The sequence below is a fragment of the Choloepus didactylus genome, chromosome 18 (genome assembly GCF_015220235.1).
Source record: "Choloepus didactylus isolate mChoDid1 chromosome 18, mChoDid1.pri, whole genome shotgun sequence".
Taxonomy (NCBI): domain Eukaryota; kingdom Metazoa; phylum Chordata; class Mammalia; order Pilosa; family Megalonychidae; genus Choloepus; species Choloepus didactylus.
In genome coordinates this window covers 1,782,972-1,806,744 of record NC_051324.1, presented here as the reverse complement: position 1 = coordinate 1,806,744, position 23,773 = coordinate 1,782,972, and the positions used below count along the sequence as shown (strand labels likewise).

The window sequence follows — 23,773 nt, the reverse complement described above, 5'->3', positions numbered from 1 at the left end:
CAGCAGGTTGCACCCTAGAGAGTTGGTTGTTTTTTGTTTTTTGTTTTTTAATTCTTAACTGATGAGAAGCATACTGCCAAACGTTAAAAACAAAAACCAAAAGGAAATCAAGTTGTTATTTTCCTTTCTGGTTTTATCTCCATGGCCCAAATGCTTTTGTGCAAACGATGTTTACGCTGCCCTTGTCCTGCTTTGTTGGAAACAATCATCATCGGGGACAGCTGCCAGGGCCAGGGTGCTCACCTCTGGAGCTCGGGCGTGCCCACTGCAGAGAGGCTGCCCCCTCGCCTGGGCTCCCGCTGGCCCCACTGCACCCCCAGCCTCGCCCTCCACACACACCCCCGGCTCCTTGACCACATGCGGGCGGCGGGGACTTCAGCGAGGACACCATGACGGGATCCAGTAGGCCTGCTCCAGGGACACGGCCCAAGATCAGGCAGACACGCGTGCAGCCACATCCACGGCGGCACTGCCCACAGCCACCACGAGGCGGAAGCAACCCAGTGTCTGTCAGGAGAGAACAGACCAACCAAATGCTGTCCATCCATGCGACAGAGGACTCCTCGGCCGTCGGGAGTGTTGTCCTGACAGGTGAGATGGGGACGGGCCCTGAGGACGCCGTGCCGAGTAAAACAGCCGGACTTCTGTCTGGACACGCGGCGTCACGTGGATAAATACTGCACGATCCCGCTCATGAGGAACGTCCACAACAGGCAAATCTCAGCACAGGAAGGCCGGGGTGGGGGAGGGCAGGGTGCCTGCTGACGGGTGCAGGTGCCTCTGGGGGTGACGGAGGACGCCAACGTTGGACTGCGCGGCAGTCGCACACCGCCGTAACATGCTAAAGCCGTGGGAACTGACGGCTGAACTGTATCATAAGGTACATCAATTATATGCCCATGAAACCACGAAAATAAACAGACCACATACCGTATGGGTCCATCGATAAATATCCAGAATAAGCGAATTTACAGAGAAACAGATGAGAGGTGGGGGGGACATGCTGATGCGGACGGGTTTCTCTGGGGAGTGATGACAATGTGTTAACATGAGATTATTAACTGCTCTGTACGGGAGGACCCTGACGGCCTGTCAGCCACACACCCAGAGGACAGCTCTCCCACCGGCCCGGGCCCCCGGCCACGAGCCCACCTGAGGCCACCGGGACAGGACGTGGGGCCGGCTGTCCCGCTGTCCCGCAGCCCCGCGCGGCCTGTCCTGACTCGGACCCAAACGCATCTGCGCGCGCTGAAGTCCGGGCCTGACCGTCAAACCCCAGGAAACTGGCGCCGGCGGGGGGCAGGCAGAGTTCCTTAGAGGAATCCGGGCGGGACAGGATAATCGCCGGCTGAAAAACTATTTGCAGCTCATAACACAATGAGCTAATTTTCCAAAAATATAACGACCTCCTAGAAATTGAGAAAACACCACCACCTGATAACCCAAGAGAATAACAAACGGGAAAAGAAGTGTTCGCAGGAAAATATAAATGGTCCTTAAAGACACAAAAAAATGCATCAGCTCACACAAGAAAAAACGCAAATTGAAACCCAACTGAAGGGGTCATCATGGAGTGGCAGCCGTTTCCTGCTTCAGCCGGGCTCACCTCCTGGGCCGGCGCTCCCAGCCAGCCCTCCGCACCCCCTCACAGCGCCCCGGCACCCCGAGGCCCCCACGCCGCTCCTGGCTGCCCGCCGTGAGGACCACATCCCGGCCACTAGGCGCCAGAACGACAACCGGGCCTCAGAGGCGGCCACCGCCCGCCCGATCAGCCCAGAGCTCCAGGCCCCTCGTGCCCACCTGCCCGGGCATCCTGCTCTGACCATGACAGTGTGGCCTCGCGGGACTCGGCCGACCACCTTCATCACCAGTCTCCGGAGGAGAAGGGCAGCAGCTGCAGCGAGGCAGCCAGCCTTCCCTCAGGATGCGGTGGTCGGAGAGCTGGCCGGACGCAGCGGAGCGTGCGTGACGCTCAGGAAAGCAGGGACCAGCCACCCCTGGAACCTCCCAGGCTGGCCGCTGACGGAGGCGCCCCCACTTGTGTGAGCGTCGGTACCCGAACGAGCAGGTGAGAGCCACCAGGGAATGGGTGACCACGTAACCTGCTTGTGCGAGATGGGGCCCCTCCCCCCGAATCCGGCTTGGCAGGTGTCTCTCTGACAAGCGCAGGCCGAGAATCACCAGTGAGGAGAGCGCGGCCTGAGGCCGGCTTCCCCCGAGCCCCGGGGGTGACTTCCGGGGTCACCACGGCCGTGCGTATGTCGGGGATCGACATCCACCGAGCTCTTTCACTGTGCCATTCCTTCCAATAGAGTGACCTGGTACCCCTGTCCGAGCTTTCCTGGAAGCTCATTCCATGAGGTGGGTCGGCTTAAACAATGGGAATTTATCTGCTCACAGTTTTGAGGCCAAGAGAACATTCAAATGAAGGCGACACTTCTTCCTGAAGACCGGCTGCCGGTGACCCTGGGCTCCTCACGGGGCAGGGCACGCGGTGTCTGCCAGCCTCTCCTCTTCCACGCTCTGTCCATGTTCAGCTTCTGGCTACACCCTCTGTGGCTCGCTCTCTCTCTGTCTCTCTCTCTCTGTCTGAATGTCCTTCTCCCATAAAGGACCCCAGTAAAAGAATGAGGACCAGGCAGCGTGAGCCGGGCCACGCCTTAACCAACGTGCCCTCTTCAAAAGGTCGTCCCCGCAGCGGGTCACACCCACAGGGACGGGCAGAGTCGAGAAGCTCCGGCCACCGCACACGAGTGACAGACCGAGATATGATTTTACCTGTAGGTCCTGATGGTGGGGGACGGGGGCTCTCACATGCTGCTGACGGCTGCAGGGCCCCCTGGGCAGAAGCTACCAGTCACCCCATGTGACCCCCTGGCCCGGCGGTTCCCTGTGGGGCTCTCCCGCACACGTCCACCTGTAACGTGGACGCGATGTGCGCACAGGATGCTGCAGTACGTTGGGAACACCCCAGACGCCCCACTGTAGGGGATGGATTAAAAAACCGCAGGGAGCACCACCCCAGAGAACGCTGCACAGCTGGGAGAGAGGAGGACACAGTTCCCAGAGCCGCGGTGAGGAAAATCCTCCAGGGTGCACAGACAAACAGAAGGAAGGTGCAGAACGGCATATGCAGTACGCTGCCTCTAAGTTAAAAAAAAGGAGAGGGAGAGTGTAAATCTGTTGCTTTTTATGTGCGTGGAGAAATGGGGCTACTGCAACCACTGCAGCGCTCACCTGCTAGGGAAAAGGCAGCAGGCAAGCAGCTGAGCGTTCCCAAAGTACATGCCAATACCCCATTCATTTCTTTTCCAAAGAGCCTCTAATTAAAAAATAATAATCAAGTCCCATCATCCGAAAAGCAAGAAGAAAGCGATCGAAGCCTTTGGGCGGCAGGCTGTGGGCAGGGCCGGCACGCCAGGCCCAGGGGGCACCTGCAGACGGGGGGAGGAGCCCGGGGCTGCGCCAGGACATCGGCGGGGGGCAGGGCCCCCAGCCACCCTCAGTCCGCCCACCCCCCGCCCTGCACCCGAGGGCTGCGGCTGGGCCCCCACCAGCCCCCCAGACACGCTGGCCCGGGTCCGTCCCTCCCGGGCTCACAGATCCACGTGCGCCCCACCCAGCACGGCCCTGGGCACCTGCGTCTCACTGACCCAAGGCGCAGGGCGAGGAAGGGAGAGGAGAGGGCTCCGAGTGTCCACACAGGCAGCGGGTACCTGCAGGGCGTGGGGCTAGAGAGACCAAGATCAAGCAGGCCCAGCCCCCGTCAGCAAGGAGCTCACAGGACACACGGCACGGGGAGCAGGGGACAGACAGACAACAGCCCCATAAGGGAAGTCTAAGAAACACCATCCCAAGGGAGCAGGCTCTCGGGCCTTGGAGCGCGCAGGGACGTGATGAGGCAGGGAAGAAACTGGCAAAGGGCATCACCCTGAGGAGAGGCCCCGCCAGCCTCGCTGGGGAAGAGCATGGAAGGACGGAAGGAGAAAGGGGCAGCGAGCCAGGAGCCCGGGAGGGAGACGCAGGACAGGCCCGAGGCCAAGGCCAAGGACGTGGGTTTCCTCCCCAGGCATCTCAGGGTGAGGGGAGGGGGCGCCTCAAAGCCACCCGTGACCCCCACCGCACCTAGCAGCCCTGGCCTCTGCTTTCCAAGCCCCGAGCGCATCAGAAGCAGGAGAGGGGGGACTAAGACGTCAAACCAGGGGCCAGGGAAAAGGGTGACAAGGAGACACAGAAGCCCCAAGTGGAAAAGTGAGACTCTGCTGCACAGGGATGCGAGTGTCTGTCTGGAAGTCGCGCAGTGAAAGCCTCCGCGCTCCAAGGATGCCAAATCAACAAGGAGCCCCTCGCAGTCCACACACGGAGGCAAAGCCGCATTTCCACATCACCCACGGAAAGGAGAGAAACCCGAGGCCAGCGCATTCCAATTTGGGTTTCCGCGGGACACAAAGGGCAGTAAAACAGAAGACCAACCTCCAGTTTCCGAGCACTCGATCCGGAAGCTGGTGTTACAGAATGAGTTTTCTCTGAAGCAAGACCACAGTCGTCTGCCCTTTCCAAGTTTTAAACTGGTTTTCCTTTTTTTTCCCAAGTGGAAAAAAAAATTCCTTCATGGAGGCCTTTAAATTTCCATCCAGAGGATGCCTTATGTCTCCACCCGTCGGGAGCTGAATGAAGCACGCCAAGAACATCCATCTGGCAGACGTGCTCCGAGCCAGGCGCCAGGCCCCACGCTGGGCACGGGCCCCCACGGTGCACCCCAGGGCCTCAGTCCGTGGGGAGACGCGCACTTTCACTGGGTTTGCTCTGTGGCCAGCGGGGGCTGGTGGGGAAGCAGGGACCAGCGTGGGAGACCCGTCCGTCTGTCCATGTGCGGCGTCAGCGCCACGGGCCCCCAGGAGGAAACCGTCAGGCACCGTGTGCTGGGAGCCACACTGACCCTGGGTGACCCACAGCCTCGGCTGGCTCTCGGGTTCCTAAGGAAACGGTCCTGTTTTATCCTCTAGAGACTCCCCAAAACAGCGGTGACAAACCGGGTGGCAGATTCGAGCAATGCCCGAGAAGGACCACTCCCTCAGCCCCACCCAAGCTCACCCGCTCGGAAGCAAGGGCACCCGCCAGCCCAGGGCCACCCTCACCTCGGCACGGAGGGGCTTCGAGGCGTGGGGCCAAAGCTGCTGGCCTGGGGGGCTCGGCTGGTCCCACTGGCCCCTTGGCCTCTGTACGGACCCCAGCAAAGGTCACGTCAAGGCCAGTCCCTCCCCGTGGGTGTGGGCCCAGCGTAAGGAGGACCCTTCCGTGCGGACGATCTAAACCCGGGATGCAGCCCAGCCCGCTCAGGGGGGCTCTGTCCTCTTACTAGCGTCCTTTGTAAGAGGATAAAAGACAGGAAAGAGCTCAAGAGAAAAGCCAGAGAAGCTACAACAGACAGGAGCGGAGAGAGGACACACAGAAATCAGAAAGAAAGTCACCGACAGGGCAGCCAGAAGCTGGAGCGAAGGACCAGTCGCCGCTACCGTGTGCCTTCCCGTGACAGCGGCGTCGGGTGCCCGGGGCCTGTCGTCAGAGAAGGACGTCTCGCCCTGTGGCTGCCCTGAGCTGGACACGTTCACGGCCTCAGAACCGGAGGCTTGTAAGCCAACAAGCCCCCCGGAAGAGCAGCCCCTTTCTGGCCCGTTGCATTTCGTCAGCTTTAGCGAACCAAACAACAGCTCGACGGTGTTGGGGACCGTCCTGCGGGTGGGGCGTAGAGAAGGGGCCTCCGAAGGCAAGGAACTGGAGGCGGAGGGTGAGAGCCACGTGGAGGAGCCGGAAGACGACAGAACCCGGAAGAGGAAGGACGGAGCGTCACCACGTGCAGAGCCCAGGAACCCCCGGCTCGCCGGCAGCCGGGCCAGAACGCCACCGTGAGCAGAGGAGCACGACGGGAGCAGCAGTGCCCGGAACAGAAGACGCACCCCAAGGGGACGCGCTGACCGCGGCCATCACGCAGGACACAAGGACCACGGTTGTCACCCGGGACACTCTGACGCTCTGACCGTGGCCATCGCACGGGACAACAGGACCCCCCCGAGGACACCAACAGAGCGCCCGCAGCGATCACAGGGGGTCAGACCAGAGGTTGCGCTCAGGTCAAGCCTTTCCATGTCTGCATATTTTAACACTGTCTTTGCCGGGTGCGTACACAGGCTTTCGGAACATTCTCTGTGGGACACCAGCCTGGAAACACCAAGTTTCCCAACGGGCTGTCTGGGTAGAGCCCGTTTTCGCACCACCTTTGGAAACTGTCGATTATCAGACAGTGGGGAAGAAACTACGTCTGCAGGACTGTTGTTCAAAGGTAAGGAACTAAATGAAAAAAGTCTGGGGCTTTCTGGGGGACTGGGAGGGGGACAGGAAGGGACTTGGTTTTGTTTGTTTAAAGAAACACTTGTTTCTATTTCTTTTCTTCTAATAAAATATATTCTTTAAAATCAAGAAATAGCATTCCCTCTCATAATTTCTTGTTCCTTTTTAAAGCAGGGCGAGTGGGAATGTTTTTTCTTTTTTCTTTTCTAAAGTGCAGGAGGGACAGGACAGTGGCCAAGATGTTTTAGATTTTCTCTTTATTCATCGGGCCTGCTCCACGCTCACATCCTAACAGCAAGTGCAACTGCTAAAGCACGCGGCTCGGGTCCGGAAGGGCCCAGGAGACTGTTACAAAGCTGAACCCCAGAGGCAGGCCCAGGTCCTCACGGCCAAGTCCACGGCCTCTCCCAACCCCCCGGGGACAGGGGGGCGGCCTCCTGCGGTTCAGCCAACGAGAGGAGCCCCTCAGAGCTTCTCCGGGGCGCCACTGGCTGAGCTCAGGGAGCCTTCCCCTGCTTCAGCTACCCACCCGGACGCCACCCTTTCCTTGACTAAGCTTTCCCTTGCTGCTTAGAGCAGTGCTCCCCCACCCCTCATCCCAATCCACCTCTCTGGGGAGCTTTGGAAAAATACTTACATTCAAGCCCCATCTGAGCACCAAAGAGAAGGGAGTGGGGGCCAAGCACTGGCACCGTTAATAAAAAATTCTCTAGGTGACTCTAATTAACATACAAGCACTGGCTTAGAGAAATGCAGAGAATATAAGGAAAAGCAAGTAAACAAAGGAACCCAGGCAACAGGGAAAACAGGAAAAACAAAACCATGCAAAAAAATGGAAGAAGCCCAAGCTGCACCAGGAAGCCAATTTCGATCCCAAGTGCAGGCCACGTGAGAGCCGGGACACACTCAGCTCTGAGCTTCCTGGGAGCCAAAGCAAAGAGGATTCACATTGTCCACAAGACAAAAACAAACCAGAAGCATTGAATGGTACATATAAAATGGGTGTATTTTATGGAATATAAATTATACCTCAATTAAGTTGTGTTTTAAAAAGTGAAAAAACAAACCGGATTCATGGGAGAAAACGCGCTTTGTCCTGGGATCTGAAATGAACACCTGTGTCCCTCGAGCCCTCCAAATGGGACACACAGCACGACGCGGGAGACGGGGGCCACAGGTGCCAAAGCAGCGGCACGGGGCCGAGCCTCCCGGGGACTCAGGGCACGTCCGCACAGAGGCCCCGGACCAGGCCCCACCAGTTGGCACCTGGCCACGTCTGGCTACCCACAAGCTCCTCCCTGCAATCAGCAGCCTGCAACAACACATACCCCAACTCCACTGTTTTCCATACTGATAATTCATTAACCTGCCATCCTGAACTCCAGCACACTGTCATGAAAATGCCATAAAAAACGAAGGCACAGACTATCTGACTAGTTTCCTAACACATAAAAGGTGGTGATTTGGGTATCCGGGGAAATAAGCTCCTCTATCAACAGCTCTCTGCCAACACCAAAAACACCACATCTGTCCCCACGATGCAGGAGGACAGGAGCCCAGAGACTGCCAGGCACCTCCCGTGGCAGCCCTGCTCCAGGAGGCCGGTGCCCACGCCCAGGGTGCAGCTTGCTCTGCCGTGTCTGAGACAGATGGACAGTCGGCAAGAGCCTGAAGGCCAGCGGACGGGATGGAAGCCATCGGAGGCCTCTGGGCCCTCATGTCCCCACGATTCCCAACGTGATACGCTCCACACACCCGTGTAATGTTATATGTATCACACCTTGATAGGCACTGACAAAGCGTCTTTGTTGAAATGAACGGACTCAAAAGTAACTCGCCCTCCCGCTGCCTCACACGTGACATTTTCTTTCTGACCAGGTACCACGTTGCCGCCTTCCTAACGAAGCAACGATGAGTCAAGTTAAAAGAGCAGCTCTTCACAGAGGCCGAGGCGGGGAATGACCCAGCCCCTCACGGGGTAAGTGGGTACACAAAATGACGGAACGGGGTTCTGACGACACGTCACGTCACGGAGAGAGGCGCGTCACAGAAGGCCACGTGCTGTCTTACCCACGGATGCGGGATGCCCAGAACAGACACGTCCACCGGGCTGGGGGACGGAGAAAGGGGGGCCCTGCTCAGTGAGGGGGGGGGGGTCTCCTTCGGGCTGATGAAAACCTTCCAGAACTGGACAGGGGTGGTGGAAGCAGACGGTGACAGCACCAACCGCTGCTGAATGCGACGCTTTAAAATGGTCACGATGGTAAGTTTCCTGCCATGTGTGTTTTACCACACACACACACACACACCCCAAAAGTAGCAAAATTCTCATTATTTTTTCCTAATGAATTGATAACAAAATTTAAAACCCAAATCAACTTTTTGTGTAAAGATGATCATTATTCAACAACTAAAAAAATCGTCTTTGGCCAGAGAACACAGGAAAATCAGAAAGAGGAGGGCGGGAAGCCGTCTCCACTGAAAACAAGGCTCTGAGGAGCCTGTGTCTGTTAGGGACGGGCTGCACGGGAGCACTTTTCAATGACGTGAAGTCTGGAATTTTCTTTAAAATAATCCAGTGGGGGGAGGGGAAGGAGAGTCTAGATGAAAACTGCTGAAGCTGATGATGGGGGCTCACTGAACCATTTTTTCTATTTTTATATATGTTTCAAATTCTCCACAATGGAAAGTTTTGTTTGGTTTTCAGGCAAGTTCCCCAAGATCCTCACTTAACACGTCAGTAACGATCCGTCCGGGTAAAAGCAGCAGATGCCCCTAAACTGTCCAAGTGGTGGCTCAGCCAGAGCCCAACCCCCAAACCTGAAAGCACAGGGCCCCCGGGGCAGGCCCCCCTCAGGAGGCCACAACAGGGCCCCCCACCCCCTTTAAAATCGCAGGCATCTCCCGTCGCCTCGCCACCCTCCTTCCCTGACGGCCAGGTGGGTGGTCAGTCCCCCGCACGGCTACCTAGCGCGGTGGACAGCGAGATCCCTAGGGCCCTCCCGGGGCAGGAGGAGTGCTGGGCAGGTGGGGCCGGCGGACTCGGTCTCAGAAGGCATCCCGCTGTCGAGGCCCCGAGCAGGTGTGGGGTTAAGTGTGTGCCCTGGGCCCTGACTGTTGACAGGTGAGTTATAGACGAGCTCTCCACAAACACTAATCAATACAGAGGTGAGACGGAAAGCACCGGAATGCATCACTGTTGTGTGCCAGGAGAGGAGGGGTGGGTGAGAGGGGTGATGATAAAGGAAACCACCTGCAACAGCATCAGAATGGGGAACCCCGGGTCAGGGAGGAGGCATGGGGAGGGAGAGGACAGGGGGGCAGGCAGAGGCAGTGGAGGAGGGGTGGGACGAGGGCTTGGGGGCAGCAGGACTTCTCCGGAAGCAGAGCTGTGCCCCCGCCTGGAAGGCTCGGGGTGGGCACACACGGCCACCCTGAACCAGAACGCTGACGTGCATGGGCCCCGGACACCGGGTAAGGCCCCGGTCCCTGGAGCAGGCAAGTGGGTAGACACAGGGGGGACAGGGGCTGCGTGGAGAATGGCACACACAAGCCCACCGGAGGGTGGTGCTGGCTGTGGCCCACAGCTGCCATGCACCGGCACAGGCCCTGCTGCCAAGTCTTCTGATCTGCCAGTGAAGCTGCAAGTCGGGACTGCTGTGCAAAATCCCCAGAACCGGAGACCACGTTGGGTCCCGTGGCCAAGGAGAAGTGAAGGCTACAGGGAGCTTCAGGGCTCCTGCTCAGCTGACGCTGACACGGGAAGGTTCTCCTCGACCACCCGGGGGGGCCCAGATCGTCCCAAGGGTCCAGCGGAAGAGGGTGTGTCAGAGAGACGTGACACAGGAAGACTCAAGCACCCACTGCTCGCTCCAAAGACGGAGGCAGGGGCCGCGAGCCAAGGAACGCAGCAGCCTCTGGAAGCTGGAAAAGGCAAGGAAACAGATTTTCTCCCAGAAGCTTCCGGAAAGGAATCAGCCCTGCCAACACCTTACTTCCCGCCCAGTGAGACCCCGGTGAGACTTCTAGCTTACAGAACAGTGACCTGATAAATCTGTGTTGTTTCAAGCTACTACATTTGTGATAATTTGATACAGCAGCCACAGAAAAGTAATACAGCAAGCAGTTTAATTTTTAAAAAGCACGGTACAGTACCCAAAAATACACACCGATGCGTTTCAGGATTTGGCCCCTGGGGACCCTTTTCTTCTACCCTCAGTGCAGACTGAGGAGAGCAGGCGGCTGGGACCACTTCCCGGGGCCCACGCAGAGCCTGGTCACCCTTAGCTCTCCAGCTCTGACGGTGCCAGGTGGGCTGCGGGGGAGAAGGCACCGGCTGGCAGCGGCGCTGGGGGAGGGGGCACTGCTGAAAGGCTGGGAAGCCCCGAAGGGCAACGTCAGGGCTTGAACAGCAGAGGGACACCCCCAGCTCCGCAGGCCAGTGAAACCCTCCAGGGATCTCTGGACAACGAGGCAGCCTTGCGGTGCAGGGAGTCTCCTTCTGCGGGCCTGTCGGTCACCGCGTCAGCTCAGCACGACCCTGGGAGCCCTCCCCACGCCACCCTCAGGGGGGCCTTTCGCCCTCCACCCTCTCGCTACAAACAGAGAAAGGCGAGTCCCCTCCGGGTGCTGGGAGAAGCTGCCGGCCTCCCCTCCGCCCCCCAGGGCCCCCTCCTGCCCCGTCCCCAGCACCCGTGCCAAGGGCAGCACTGGGATTTCCCAGCAGAAGACCACCCTTCAGAGGGAGGCTTTCCCACGCCCGCCCTAGGAGCAGAGCTGCTCGGCCACAAGGCAGCGGGGAGGACCCACGGCCCTGCCACTCGCCCCAGAAGACTCGGGGTGCAACCTCGGGCCACAAGCCAATGCGCCCTCGGTGGGCCGTGTCTTGGGCAGGTCCTGCCGGCATCTCCGGCCTGTGCCCCGTGCCCCACTCCTGGCACAGGCCACTCATTCTCGCTGGAGCCCCGCTCATCTCTGTCCCCCAGAACCCCGCTTTTCCTTCCAGATTCTACGTCAGTGTCGTTCCCACTAACGCCTTCTCTGAGCCCCGGTTCCAGTCTCAGCAGTGACGCCACTTACTCAGCTCTCCTGCCAGCCCTGCTCCCGGGGCGCACGCGCTCGGCCAGAACCCAGCCGCCCCCCTGCAGGCCGGGCCGCGAAGGCAGGAACTCGCATCCGCTCCAACCGCGCAGTTCCCGCCGGGAGCACACGACACCCGTGTGCACAAAGAGCAGTAAATAAAGCGCAAACTGGACTGTAAACTTTTTTTTTCAGAAACAGCAGAAATTATTACGCTTCTGTGACATGCACTGAATACACAGCCAAAACCCTTCCCATCGCTGCGGGATAAAGCGAGTCTCTAGATTAGGAACAGCTCTCAATTACAGCTCCCTCTCCAAAAGGTGACCTCAGAGGGCAGCCGCGCTGGAGGGGCCCAGGCAGGGCCCGGCTGGCAGCCGCGGAGCAGATAAGAACCCGCCGCGCCCGCTCGGCAGGACGGGCAGGACCAGCCGGCAGGTGGATCGGAGCCGCCCACTCCTGCCCATTTAGACTCGGCGCCAAACCCGCCTTCCTCCTTCCAAGGCCCAGCCACGGTGACCCCCAGGCACCCAGGGCCCCGGCCCCCCGTGTCCTCATGGCCGCACTTGCTTCCCGGCTCCCAGTCCCTGACAATCCCAGAGGCTCCTGGGGCCCACCCTCAGCCCACGCTGATGATCTCTGTCATCTGAGGCCCTTCTAAAAACGCTGCTTCCCAGGCCACGCGGGCTGAGATCGGCTGCTCTGCCAGGGCAAACGGAACTTCACCGCCAGCATGCGAAGCCCCAAAATCTTCCAAAACACAACTGGGCTGTGACCCCCCTGCATCCTGACATCCCCTCTGCACTGTCCCCCGAATTGGCTGCCAAGAGCCGCTCCGGGCCAGGGCCCGCACCCGCACACCATTTTGCAGACACAGCCGAGGGCCCCTTCCGTGAACAGGGGCGGAGACACGCCTGCCCCAAAGGCCCGCCCAGCTCCCCGCCCCAACGAAACCAGACCCCACTCAGTCGAGCGCTGGCCCGCACACCCTCCTCCACCTCTGTCCTCAGTGCTCTCTGCAGGCAGCCACCCAGCAGAAGGCTGCAGGAGCGAGCACACAGACACAGCGCATACACACAGGCGAGCACACACACGGTGTGCAAAGGTACACAGCACGCGTGAACACACACACGAGCACGCACACACGGGCATACAAGCATGACACACAGCACACACAGACACAGCGTGTGCACACACACGGCATGCACACGTACGGCACGTATGGGAGCACGCACACAGCCCAAGCTCACCCTTTGTTTTGGCTCCTGCCACTCCCTCGGTCTCAAACGCCCTCCCATCCGGCTTCTGCTCCCGGAGGTCATTCCCTGGCTTCCAGATCCAGCTCAAATCCCACCTTCTCTCGGACACCCTGCCGGACTCTATACTTTTCTCCATTCCTCGGCTTTCTACTGACAAAGGATCAAAACCACAGTTTGGTGAATGTCAATTCTGTCTTCTCGATTAGACTAAGTTCTCAGTGGCTGGGAGCTTGGCATTTCGCTTACACCCAGTGCCGGTGTTGCACATTTTCCAGGCTAGCACTGACCTCAAATATTCTGCCATATTGTCATGAAACTGTCCTGAAAATGCTAATACTTCCACATCTCCTGGGCTGCCTTTCATAAAGTAGCATACAAACCATTTCCAGATCATCTGTTTCCTAAAGAAGTGTAACTTTTACACCGCGGGCCAGATCCGGGTATCAAATAGGCACTCGGGGAGGACCTGCTTCCAAGAAAACCAGTGAATTTTTCAGCCTGTCAGCATTCCTTTATTGAGATGGCCTTTTTTTTTGGGGGGGGGGGGGGAGGTCTGTCTTTTAACAGCAACATTTTTGCCTTCATTTATTTATTCACCTCAGAGTTGTAAGGAGTTGACAAAATAACAAATTCTCATCCAAAGCTCCAAGGCCTCCAACAGTCAGGGCAGGTGCTGACACAGAGCTGTTTGCCATCGGGCAATTTCCAAACCTGGGGAAGGGATCCCGCCCCGTAACAGCACACGTTAGACCAGAGAAAATTACCGGGTTGCCAGAACTCGGGTGTTAACTGCCTGCTGGGGAAGGAGATATTCTATATACATATATATGTGCAATTCTTTAAAACGATTGAGTTCAGATATAATTTCATCACATTTTAACGGCGCTGGAGGATTATTTTCACCCTTTCAAACTGGGTGTCACGCTTAGAGAACCAGCGTGTACAGCTTCAGGATTAGGGGCCAAGGGAACCGTCCCCTCCCTCGAAGAGCAATCCGGCCAATTATTCTAACAAAGCTTTGCAAACACAAAAACCCTTCCAGCCCACACAGGCTTCCTCCGAGCTGCACCCGTGCAGGCAGCCGGGGACGGGGGTGGGGGGTGAACCGTGGTCACGGAAACGGCTGGAGGTGGCTCTGGAGTCAGGCAGGCCTGGGCCATGGCTGGGGGCGCGTCACCAAGCTGGACCTCTGAGCCCCCCCAGGCTCACCTGCGAAACACCTGTCTCCCTCCCCGGGCAGGTGTGAGGGTAAAATGAGGAAATGGAAGCCCCTGGGTGGCAGAGTGGTGGCAGATGTGGAATGAAGGTGGGCTGCCGTCTGACACAGGTGGCAGCAAACACCAGTCAGGCAGGTACTGGCTGTGTGGCCCAGGGCAGGCTGTCTAACCCCTCTGAGCCTTAGTTTGCGCAGAAGCAAAAAGACACATGCTGACAGGCCTTGCAGGATCGTGCGAAAATTAGATTAGATACTGGGCATCAAAAGTTCCACACACAGGGGCTACCTAGCCGTCAGCGCACGCACGCACACACACACACACACACACACACCTGTCTGCTCTTGATGGAGAAGCCACTAATTGCAACGAAGGAAAATAGACTTTTGCAAACTCTGAACAACAGACTGTGAAATCCATCTGATCTGTCCCAGGAAGGGGGAGGGAGTTCCATTAACTGGTCCCAAGTGCACACATCTCTCGGAGACACCACATTTCCTTCCCAAGTGTCAGCGAGCACCTGCAGAGCAGTATTTGGAAGCGTTGAAGAGGCAGAAGGCAGCTCCCATTTCTGGGTTTCCCCTGCACGGCCAGGCCATGTTAAAACCCCTTAGATGCCTTCTCATTTAATCCTCTCACTGCCAAGTCTGGTCTCCAGACCAGCAGCACCTGGGAACTGGTTAGAAATGCGAATTCTCGGGCCTCATCCCGCCCTCTGCCCTCCCTGCCACCAACACTAATGAACCCGAAACCTGGGGGCTGGGACCCAGCGCTTTGCTTTAACAAGCAAGGCCTGCCGCTTGGAGCTGGAGAAACACCGCTGCTCTGTTCTGGGAAGTTTATTACCAGCCCCACTTTAGAGAAGAGGAAACCAGGGAGTCAAATGCCAAAGCCAACCCCCCAGGGGCCAATCAGTACCCACATCTGATTCCAAAGCTATTTGCACCTACAGCTTCTGTAGCCAAACGGCCTATACCATTTGGCGCGCTCAGCTCCGATGACATTACCTTATGCGGGGTGGGCGTGGGGGGCAGGACAAAGCTTGCATTGACAAGTGATGGATTATACATGCTTTGAAAGCCACATCGCGCGCAGCCCTAGCGGATGGGCCACCCCCAGGGATGTGAGCCTGGTCTGTTTACCAGCTGGGTCACCAGGAGAGAACGTGGGGGATGTCTTTACTTCGAGCCCGCTGGGCACCCAGTGCCTTGCACTGCTTGGAATAGAAAGAGAATTAAGTTACCTCTTCGGTCTCTGGAGGGCTTGAAAGTGCAGCACACTTTGCCTGGACCAAGACGGACAGAAAACAGAAGCAGGAAAAGGCTTTTCTGTGCCCAGGAACAAAGCAGACACCAGCCCCTTGGCTCCCCAGGAATGAGTCACCAGAAAGGATCTGCTGCATGTACAGGGAGCACTTTAAAAATGTTGCAGATCTGGTTCAAAAGAGACGGCCTTTAAAAAAAAAAAAAAAAAAACTCCAATCCTAAGCCTAGTATCTGTCAACTAACATGGCCCATTAAATTCTTTTCATTCAAGCTGCAGTGCTCTTTCACGGATTCTAAGGTTAGGAACAAGAACTCTCATTCACAATGTCCAACCTTCTAAATAAACTTGGTGGTGATTTTCAGATCCCAAGTTTCTCCTAGTATCGAAATGACTGCCCAGCACACCATGGGCTTTCTACAGGAGCTGCTGGAGCAAATGGGTTTGAGTCTTGGCTGTGCCAGCTCCCTGCATGTTGCTAAACCTCTCTGGGCCTCAGTTTTCCACTCACAGACGGGTGGTAATCCTACCTAATAGGTCCTTAAGAAGACAAAATGAAATTATGGTGTAAAAAATAATCAAAAAAACAGTTAAAACATCTTTGCATTCAAGACATCAAACACTGACTGGACAGCCGGACCGGAGATCAGCATGGTCAGACAAATCCATAAATGGATTTAATATGCACACTGAGCAGTGTGCACACTTAATTTCACTGTAACTGTTTTTCTAAGTAAGTGTCTATTTCTGGATACCTTGACAAGCTAATTAAGACTAAAGAAAATTCCATTGACAAACTTATCAGAAAGCCTGTCAATTTTCAAAAACTCAACAGATGGACGTCAACAGTCATTCAACAATGCAGTTGACAAAAACAAAATGTACTCCCCAGCCTGGATCATCTGAATCCTCTTCTCCACATTACTCAGTCCTCAGCTAGCTTGTGACAAGGCTTTAAGCAAGTGTCTTCGTCCCTGGGAGACTCTGTCTCAGAGGAGCTCGCCGGTCACACGCCCTCCCGGAGGTGGGACCAGAACACGTGTCTGCAGCCTCCCTGGGCCTCAGTTTCCTCATTACGGAAGGAAGAGCAGGCCTACACAGCTGACACCTGACTGCTGGCTGAAAGGGGGCTCACCTGGGTTCTGGAAGGGCAAGACGGGACAGCGGAGCCCAGAGTGGGGGGCCAGCAAGGACTACTTCTGCACCCCCAGGGCTTCGCTGGGTACCGACCACGCATCGAGTCCAAGACAAAGGCTACGTAAGTAAACAGAAACCTTGGCCTCAGAGATGGCACAGTGTAACGAGATCACCCCAAGGGCTCCACAGATTATCCGGGGTGGTGAGAGCAGAGAGGAAGCCAGATCTGAAAAGGCTAGACCGGGGAGACTGGTTTAAACAGAATACGTGAGTAGGAAGTCCAGCAGACAAAAAAGAGGGTGGGACTAGGAACTCATTTCCTGCCCACCCTCAAATTCCCCAAGGCTCAGGGTCACCAGGTACTTATACCACAAAATGGCCAAACCATGTTCATCCAACGCCCCCACCAACCTGACAACAGAAAGGTTCTAGGGAACAGTGAAAGAACAATCACCAAAAAGCCTTGAGCAAGTCAGTGTACTTCCCGGAAGTACAGCGATGACGAGTCCCTGCACGAAAATCGCACAACACTTCAGTCCACAAAGAACTGAAAGTTGCCACTCTTCCTAATGAAATCGCAGAAGGAAAAAAAAAACTTTTTTTGTTCTGCCTTTAAATTCAGAAAAAACCAAACCATTAAAATGAATGAATCCCCAAAAACTTTTCAACTAGTTTTGCAGGATTTTTATCAGAGTCACAAGTCTTGGGAAATCCATGCATCCTCATGGAAGACAGTTACCTCCGAGGCAAATGTATTTCCACAAAGGATGGGTCATTTGTCAAGACTGTCAGGGCAATGAAAATTTTACATGTCTTGGCACCCCACGTGCCTGGCCTGACAAACCTTGCCGAACGCGGTTCTCCACAGAGCTCCCCATCGGGCCAGGAAGGCAACTATCCTCCCCAGGCAGAGAGACAGCGGGATCCCACAGGACAATCAAAACTGGCCCCCACAGTTATTGACCTTTTATCAAACTTCAACAGGCAATGCTCTCAAAAGAATAACCTAGTGGGGCTGGTAAGGGTGACCAGCCCAACTTCACAACTAAGGAAACAAGTCAGCCTGAGAAATGCAAAAGTAAAACTACAGATAAATGAAAAGATGAGAAGATCTGGGTGCACTTCCAAAACACAATCATTTGTCCCAAACACAACCAGCCTCAAAAACATGTTGCAGTCCGTTCTGACGTTCATTTAAATGTAGATGAAAATTTAATTGCCCAAGCAAACTCAATCACTGCTGTGCTTCGGCCTCAGATTCCATCAGCACCCAAAACTACAGGATTGCACGTGCTTTCTGCAAATTCTTCCTTATCTTATGTGACCGGGAGGGAGCCATGGCTAATTAAAATTCACCTTTTTCCCAGCATCTTAACCCCTCTGTTCCAATCCCTTCTTTCACAGGGAATTTTCGGGAACGGAACCGGAAGCATTCCTACTTCTTATCTTTTCCTGCCCATTCTCTTATGTGAATGCTAAATATAAAGAGGAGGAGAGGGGAGAGTCCCAACATCTCTCTCTAAAAAAAAAAAAAAAAAAAAAAATTAAGATGTCCTGGAGAGAGCCCTAGTCCTGGCACCCATGCAGCACCACTCTGTGACCTTGGGCAAATCGCTGCATCTCCGGGCCTCAGTTTCCCCCATCTGAACCCGACAGTGGCCGAGCCCCCTTCTCTCTCCTTGCACAGACTTCAGCGCAGCAAACCAGGGAAGGGGTCCCGGACCGAGGAATGGGCTTTCACAGGCCCCTGCCGGGGGTTCTGGGGAGTCCGCGCTGCTCCTCGTCTCCGTCCCCCCGCAGAGCCACCCGGCCAACTTCAGGTCGCAAACAAAAACCTGTTGGCTCGGTCTCCTCGGGAAGGGCCGGCCTCTCCCGAAGCCTCGGTTCCGGGGGCGCCGCCCCGAGGGGAGAGAGGGGAGGGGTCCTGGGAGCGGCCGGTCGCCGCGCGGGCCGGGCGGGGTCTCCGCCATCCCACGCGGAACAAAAGGCAGCTGGAGCCCGGCTCTGCCGCCCCCGTCCCCGCTGTGCTGCGGGGGGACGGCGGAGAGGGGGAACCTGGTCCCCGGGGATGGGAGGGGGACGGAGAGGAAAGGGGTCCCGCTCCAGCTCGAAGGGGAGGGGGCGGGCCGGTCCCGGACGGGGACGAGGTCCCCCCACCCCCACTCCTGGAGGGAACCGGGCTGCCCTACCTCGGGGCGGGGGGCGAGCGGGCGGCTCCGAGGAGAGGGGAGCCCGCCCCGGGCTGGGGGGTCCGGGCCGAAAGGCTGGGGGCGAGGCCCGGAGGGGGCTGTGGAGCCTGGGGCGGGGGTGTGAGGAGCCCCGGACTCCGGGGCTGCAAAGGGAGGGGCACCCTGCGGGGAAGCCGGGGGTCCCCGCGGCCGAGGGGGCTCCAGACGGGGACGGGCTCGCTCCGGCCCGGGGGAAACAGGGGGTCCCCGCCCGGGGCGGAGGGGTCCGGTCGGGGAGGGCGGGGGTCGTCCGCGCCCTGGGGCCCCCCGCCCGCGGGCCCCCGGCTCACCTCCGCGCCTCCAGCCGGCCCGGTGCGCGGCTGCGGCCGCCGGTGGCGCTGAGGAGCGCGAGGGCACCCGAGCCGCCGCCGCCGCCGCGCCTGGCTCCGTCTGACACCCACACGCAGCCAACATGGCGGCCGGGAGGGGGCGCGCCGGGTGCGTGCGCGCGCCCGCGGGCCCGCCCCGCGACCCCGGCCCCCGCCCCGCCCCGCCCCCGGCCCGGCCGCCGCGCGCGCCCCGCCCGGGACACGCCCGCCCGGCCCCGCAGCCCGCGCGCGCCCGGGGACCCCCGCGGCCTTCCACCGCCCGCCTCCCGTCAGCACCCCGCAGACTCCGGGACCCTCGCCGGGGACCCGCCCCCGCCATGCACACCCCGGCAAATCGCCCAGCACCTGCGCCCGCCCGGCCCTCCCGTGCACTCCCGCTCCCGGCCGCCTTCGCCCACGCCCTCCCCTGCGAGTTCCCGCGCACCCCACCCTCCCGTCCTGGCGTGTTCCCGCAACTGCACGGCGCCCGGCCCCTCACGCCCGCGCCCAGAAACTCGGCCTCCGCCCTCCAGCCCCGAGACGCGGGCTCCCGCCCTGGCGCGGGGCGATGCGCCTTTGACCACAGTCGCCTGAGAGCGGCTCCTCCCGGGAGGTGGAGTCCGGGACGGGGTGGCTTCTGGGGAGCGGGTGGTGCTCGCTCTCTGGAGCTGGGTGCTGGGGACACAGGTGTGTTTCCTGTGAGAATTCAGTGGTGCGCACTTTAGACTTGGGCAGTTTTCTGTGCGTGTTGCGCTTCAATAAAATATGCCCAGGAAATTATTTGGAGAAGGGGGCACAGGCTTAAGCTGCAAAGGGGTCGGTGGCACCCAAAAGGGGGAGTCCCTGTCACCGACGCCCTCCCAGGGTGTAGACACCCCTCATGCAGGCCCACATTGGCACACGGGCCATGCACCCATGCACGCATGCATGCAACATGGCCATCTCTCCCCTTGGGTTCAGCCAGCACCCATCAGGTGCTCGGGGCAGTTAGTGACAGCGCTGGGTGAAATTCAGAGCCCGCAAGACCCTGCCTTCCGTGGTGGGGGGTGCTCCGAGGGGTCAGAGCAGGGGGCTCTGGCAGCTCAAAGCTGACCAGACTGCCCCAGTCGGAGTGGCAGTTGGCAAAGACCTGTCCCAGGAGGATGGGGTGGGCACAGGGTACCTTCCCTGCCATCTAGATTCCAAGAAGGCCTGGGAGACGCCACAGCGGCCCAAGCTCTGGGTTCCAGGGAGCTGGATCCAGCAATGCCTCTGTCCCTCGCTCACTGGGGGCCTCAGGCAAGTCACTTCACTTCTCTGAGCCTCCCTGTAAGCGATCCCTTCCGGCTCTTACGTGCTAGGATCTGGAATTCTCTTCTCTGGGAAAAATAAGAGAGAGAGAGAATGAAGCAGCCCCAGACACATTTGAAAACCACCTGGTCATTCATCCTTCAAAAAATCCAATATTTGTATTTTCTCAGAAGACACTAGAAACCCCTAGAAACGTGATGGAACCACTCTATTTCTGAGCTGTCTGATACAGAAGGCCCGAGCCACGTGTGACCAGTAAGCATCCAAAAAGTGGCTAATGCAACCAAGGAGCTGGATTTTTATTTCATTTTAATTATCAGCTTATCACGCATCCTGAGGTAAGCATTCACCTTGTTCCCAATTCACAGACGAAGAAATTGGACTTTGGAGAGGTGATGGGGGTTTGGACACCCAGGCTGATTTTTCTGGGCCCTTAACCTTCATCACCCAGCTGGCCAGTCTTGCAGCAGCAGCGATAAGATGCAAGCTTTGGAAAGAGAAACAGATAAAGATGACGAAGTGGCCAGTTAACACACAGGCCATGGCGTGGGCTGGAGGTGGAGGGACTGTGCTGGGCTGGAGGGGGAGGGCAGGGGATGGTTTCCTGAGGCTGGCAAACCACCTCCCATGTGCAAGGTCAGAGGGGACACTCCTGCTCGCCTTGCAGTCATTTCTCCTTCCATCACCACCCTTTGAAGCTCATCACCCTCTCCCGCTTCCCCTCTCATTACATCCTCAGGACCCCCCCCTTTGGGAGCAGCAGCCCTATGCCCATTTTGCAGAGGAGAAAATGCAGGCAGTGCCTGGCAGTGCTGGGGGTCAAACCAAGTCCTGAGCATGGGAGCTGGTCTTGCAGAGGACGATGCCCAAAACAGCCCAGGGGCTCACCCCGCCCTTCAAGGATCTGGAGGTTGGTCTGGATGCATCGTGAGGCTGGTCTGAGCATGTCTTCCAGAACCCGAGAGAGGTGGCTGTGGGTTAGGGAAGGTGGGCTTTGAGATGGGAGGCGCTGCAGGGGAAGGACGGCAGAAGGCGGGCGGGGAAAAGAATGGGCCAGTAAAGGTGCAGGCGGCCCCCGGGTCCTCGCCAAAGGTTGGAACTCCAGATTCGAAACCTTTTGTCCAGCAGAAAGAGCCCCATACCAGGAATCCAGAAGGACCTCACGTCTTGTCCACTGATTGCAGCTTGACCTCAGCCTTGTCACTGCCCCCTCCAGGCCTCAGTTTCCCCATCTGTGGAGTGGGAATGATAATCTCTTTCCACCTCAGGGGACTGCACTTTTGGTTCAAATGAGAGTTAGAGGAGGAAATGCTTTGGAAACTGGAAAGCCCAGGACAGGTGTTAGCAGTGGGTCTTATAAAGATAGGAGACAGAGCCTTCCCAACGTCTCTAGGGGCTTGGAGTCTAGGAGGGCAGAGGAGTCATGAACACATTTAGCATGCACGGGAGCAGAAACTGTAACACCACATAGAAAATTGTAAGACAAAAGGTTGTGGGATCTCACTGGAGCTGGTGTGGGGAGGAGGGATCTGGGCGGGCTTCCTGGAAGTGGAGGAACCAGTGGCAGGCCTTTAAGAAATAGGAAATAGTAGTAATAATGATCACAAAGTACTGAGAATTGTGCAAACACTTTGCATGGATTATCACATTTCCTCTTCATATGAACCGCAAGAAGTTGAAACTGTTATCCCCATTTTACAGATGAGGTTCAGAGAGATTCAATCACTCACCCAGGACTAAACTTGAAAGCAGAATTTGAATAGGCTGAAGGGAGAGGCTCCCCGCATTCTCTTCTTGGTCACAGTGACTGCTTCAGGAAGGAGCACATGATTCAAGGAAATCAGTGCAAATCAAGCCCAGGACTTCTGCAGATCTGTTAAAAAAGAGAAGCTTCTTTTCCCATCAGGTTGCTGAATTAGTAGGATGTAAGCCTGGAATAGCCCCATGCTGAGAGAGCCAGCCTGAGAATACAGTCAACACAGAGGGTGCCAAAGATGAAAGAATAGATTCTGCTGCTATGTGTGAACACCTTGAACCAGCCATGCCTGAAGCTTTCATCCAGGACTTTCTAGAACACGAACCAATACATCAGTTGGAATTATTTTGATAGAAAGCCTAACTCACACTGGCTGAAATGATCATTGAGAATCAACTGGCTCACTTACATAAAATCTCCAAATCTAGGGCTTTCAAGTGCAGTGTGATCAGGGTTCTGATTCCATGTCCTTGACAGATTCTCAGTTTAGTCCTCCTTGGCATGTCAGCATCATCCTTGGCTCTGACAGATCTGTACACACACACACACACACACACACACACACACACACACACACACACACACACACACACACACAAGGAACTGGCAGCATCACTTCCCCCCAACCAGAGAACAAAAACCCCAGGCTTACTGTGATTGGAAGAACTTGGATCACTTGCTCTGGGGAGGGTGATGGAGTTGTGCTGATTGGCCAAGGTCAATCAGGACTTGCCCCTGGAGTTGGGGGGCCTGGGAGAGGGGACAAGCTGTGCCCACCACGGCCAATAAATTCCCTTTTCACCTTCAGCCACTTGACTTGAGTTGGGTCTTCCTCACTCAGTACCCAGATTCCTGCCAGTAACTGTCACCCACCCCATTTCCAAACAGATTTCATTTCATTTTTTCCTGAAACCAATCAATAAACCAATAATTTTGCTTGGAATTTGCATAATGCCTTTCTTCCCCAGCTCTCATCACACCTCATGAACAAGCTCCAATTATCGCCATCAGTTTATCCCCGTTGGGCATAATGTGTAATCATAAACACAGGACATCTGCTTAATATATAGTTTCTGATTTTATGACGCAACCTCTGTTCCTCCTTGACCGTTAGGCTTCAGGGTCTTTCCCGGGGGTGGCCGACGTTCCCAGCAAGACAGGCTTTTTAATAAAAAATGTTTTCACAAATTGTCACCTCCCAATCTGAAGCTCCTGCTATGTGGATAAACACGTCACTACTTCACCAAATAGTCACAGCTGCCCCGTGAGATGGGAATACTTGTTCCCATTTTATGGATGAACAAGGTGAGGCTCAGAGAGGTGCATTACACCTGTCCCTGGCGGCACAGTCGACAAGCAGCGGCTCCGAGATGTTCCAAGTCAGTCCGAGTCGGAGACCAGAATCTCCGCTGCTGGGCTCTGCTGTATCCCCCACCCGCGAGCTCCCCAGCTCCCCATCTGGGAATGTGCACAGGATCTTTCTGTCAGAGACTCGCTGCATGATCTCAAGAGGTCCCTGGACCTCAGAAGGGACTGTGCTTGCTTCTTCAGGAATTTTAAGCACAAGTTGGACACATTCATACCTCCATAAAGCTCTCAGCTTGGGTTGAGGGTGGACACATAGCCACAAGAAAGTGTGACACAGAGAAGCCCAAAAGTGTGGCATTTGGTGGAGCCTTTAAGGATGAGTGGTTGCTGTCTATGCAAGCAGCCGGGCAGAGCAACCCAAGCAGAGGAGCTGGACCGCAGGCTGCCCAAGAGAGAGAAGCGGGAGCTCACGCAGGAGGGCTGGGTGGGAAGATGACGAGCATGTGGGGATCTGAGGTAGCTCTGCAGCTCCGGAGAGCCTCCCTTCCTGCTGCCAGTCCCAGGGCGGGCATATCCCTGGCTG

General features: G+C 56.9%; 2 protein-coding genes and 1 long non-coding RNA gene across 7 annotated transcripts in view; 2 read left to right on the top strand and 1 right to left on the bottom strand.

The window, feature by feature from the left end:
• EPN2 (epsin 2) overlaps nucleotides 1-18,950 on the bottom strand; it is a 63,785-nt gene extending 44,835 nt beyond the window's left edge. For 3 of the 5 annotated variants that reach the window (XM_037810294.1, XM_037810290.1, XM_037810293.1), the window contains exon 1: nucleotides 18,819-18,950. The gene's annotated coding sequence lies outside the window, so the exon portion shown is untranslated. Of the gene's footprint in view, nucleotides 1-15,143; nucleotides 15,351-18,818 lie in introns of those variants that run through there. The other 2 variants (XM_037810295.1, XM_037810291.1) reach the window with 2 other exon arrangements.
• On the top strand, nucleotides 18,030-19,430 carry LOC119513851 (collagen alpha-1(I) chain-like). Its single transcript, XM_037809300.1, has one exon. It carries the CDS (start codon nucleotides 18,030-18,032, stop codon nucleotides 19,428-19,430), a length of 1,401 nt encoding a protein of 466 aa, XP_037665228.1.
• An 815-nt stretch (nucleotides 19,431-20,245) lies between these two features.
• On the top strand, nucleotides 20,246-22,832 carry LOC119514214. The gene is made up of 3 exons (XR_005212765.1): nucleotides 20,246-20,464; nucleotides 20,866-21,036; nucleotides 21,828-22,832. It is a non-coding gene; the product is annotated as an uncharacterized LOC119514214 (long non-coding RNA).
• The last annotated feature ends 941 nt before the right edge of the window (nucleotides 22,833-23,773 follow it).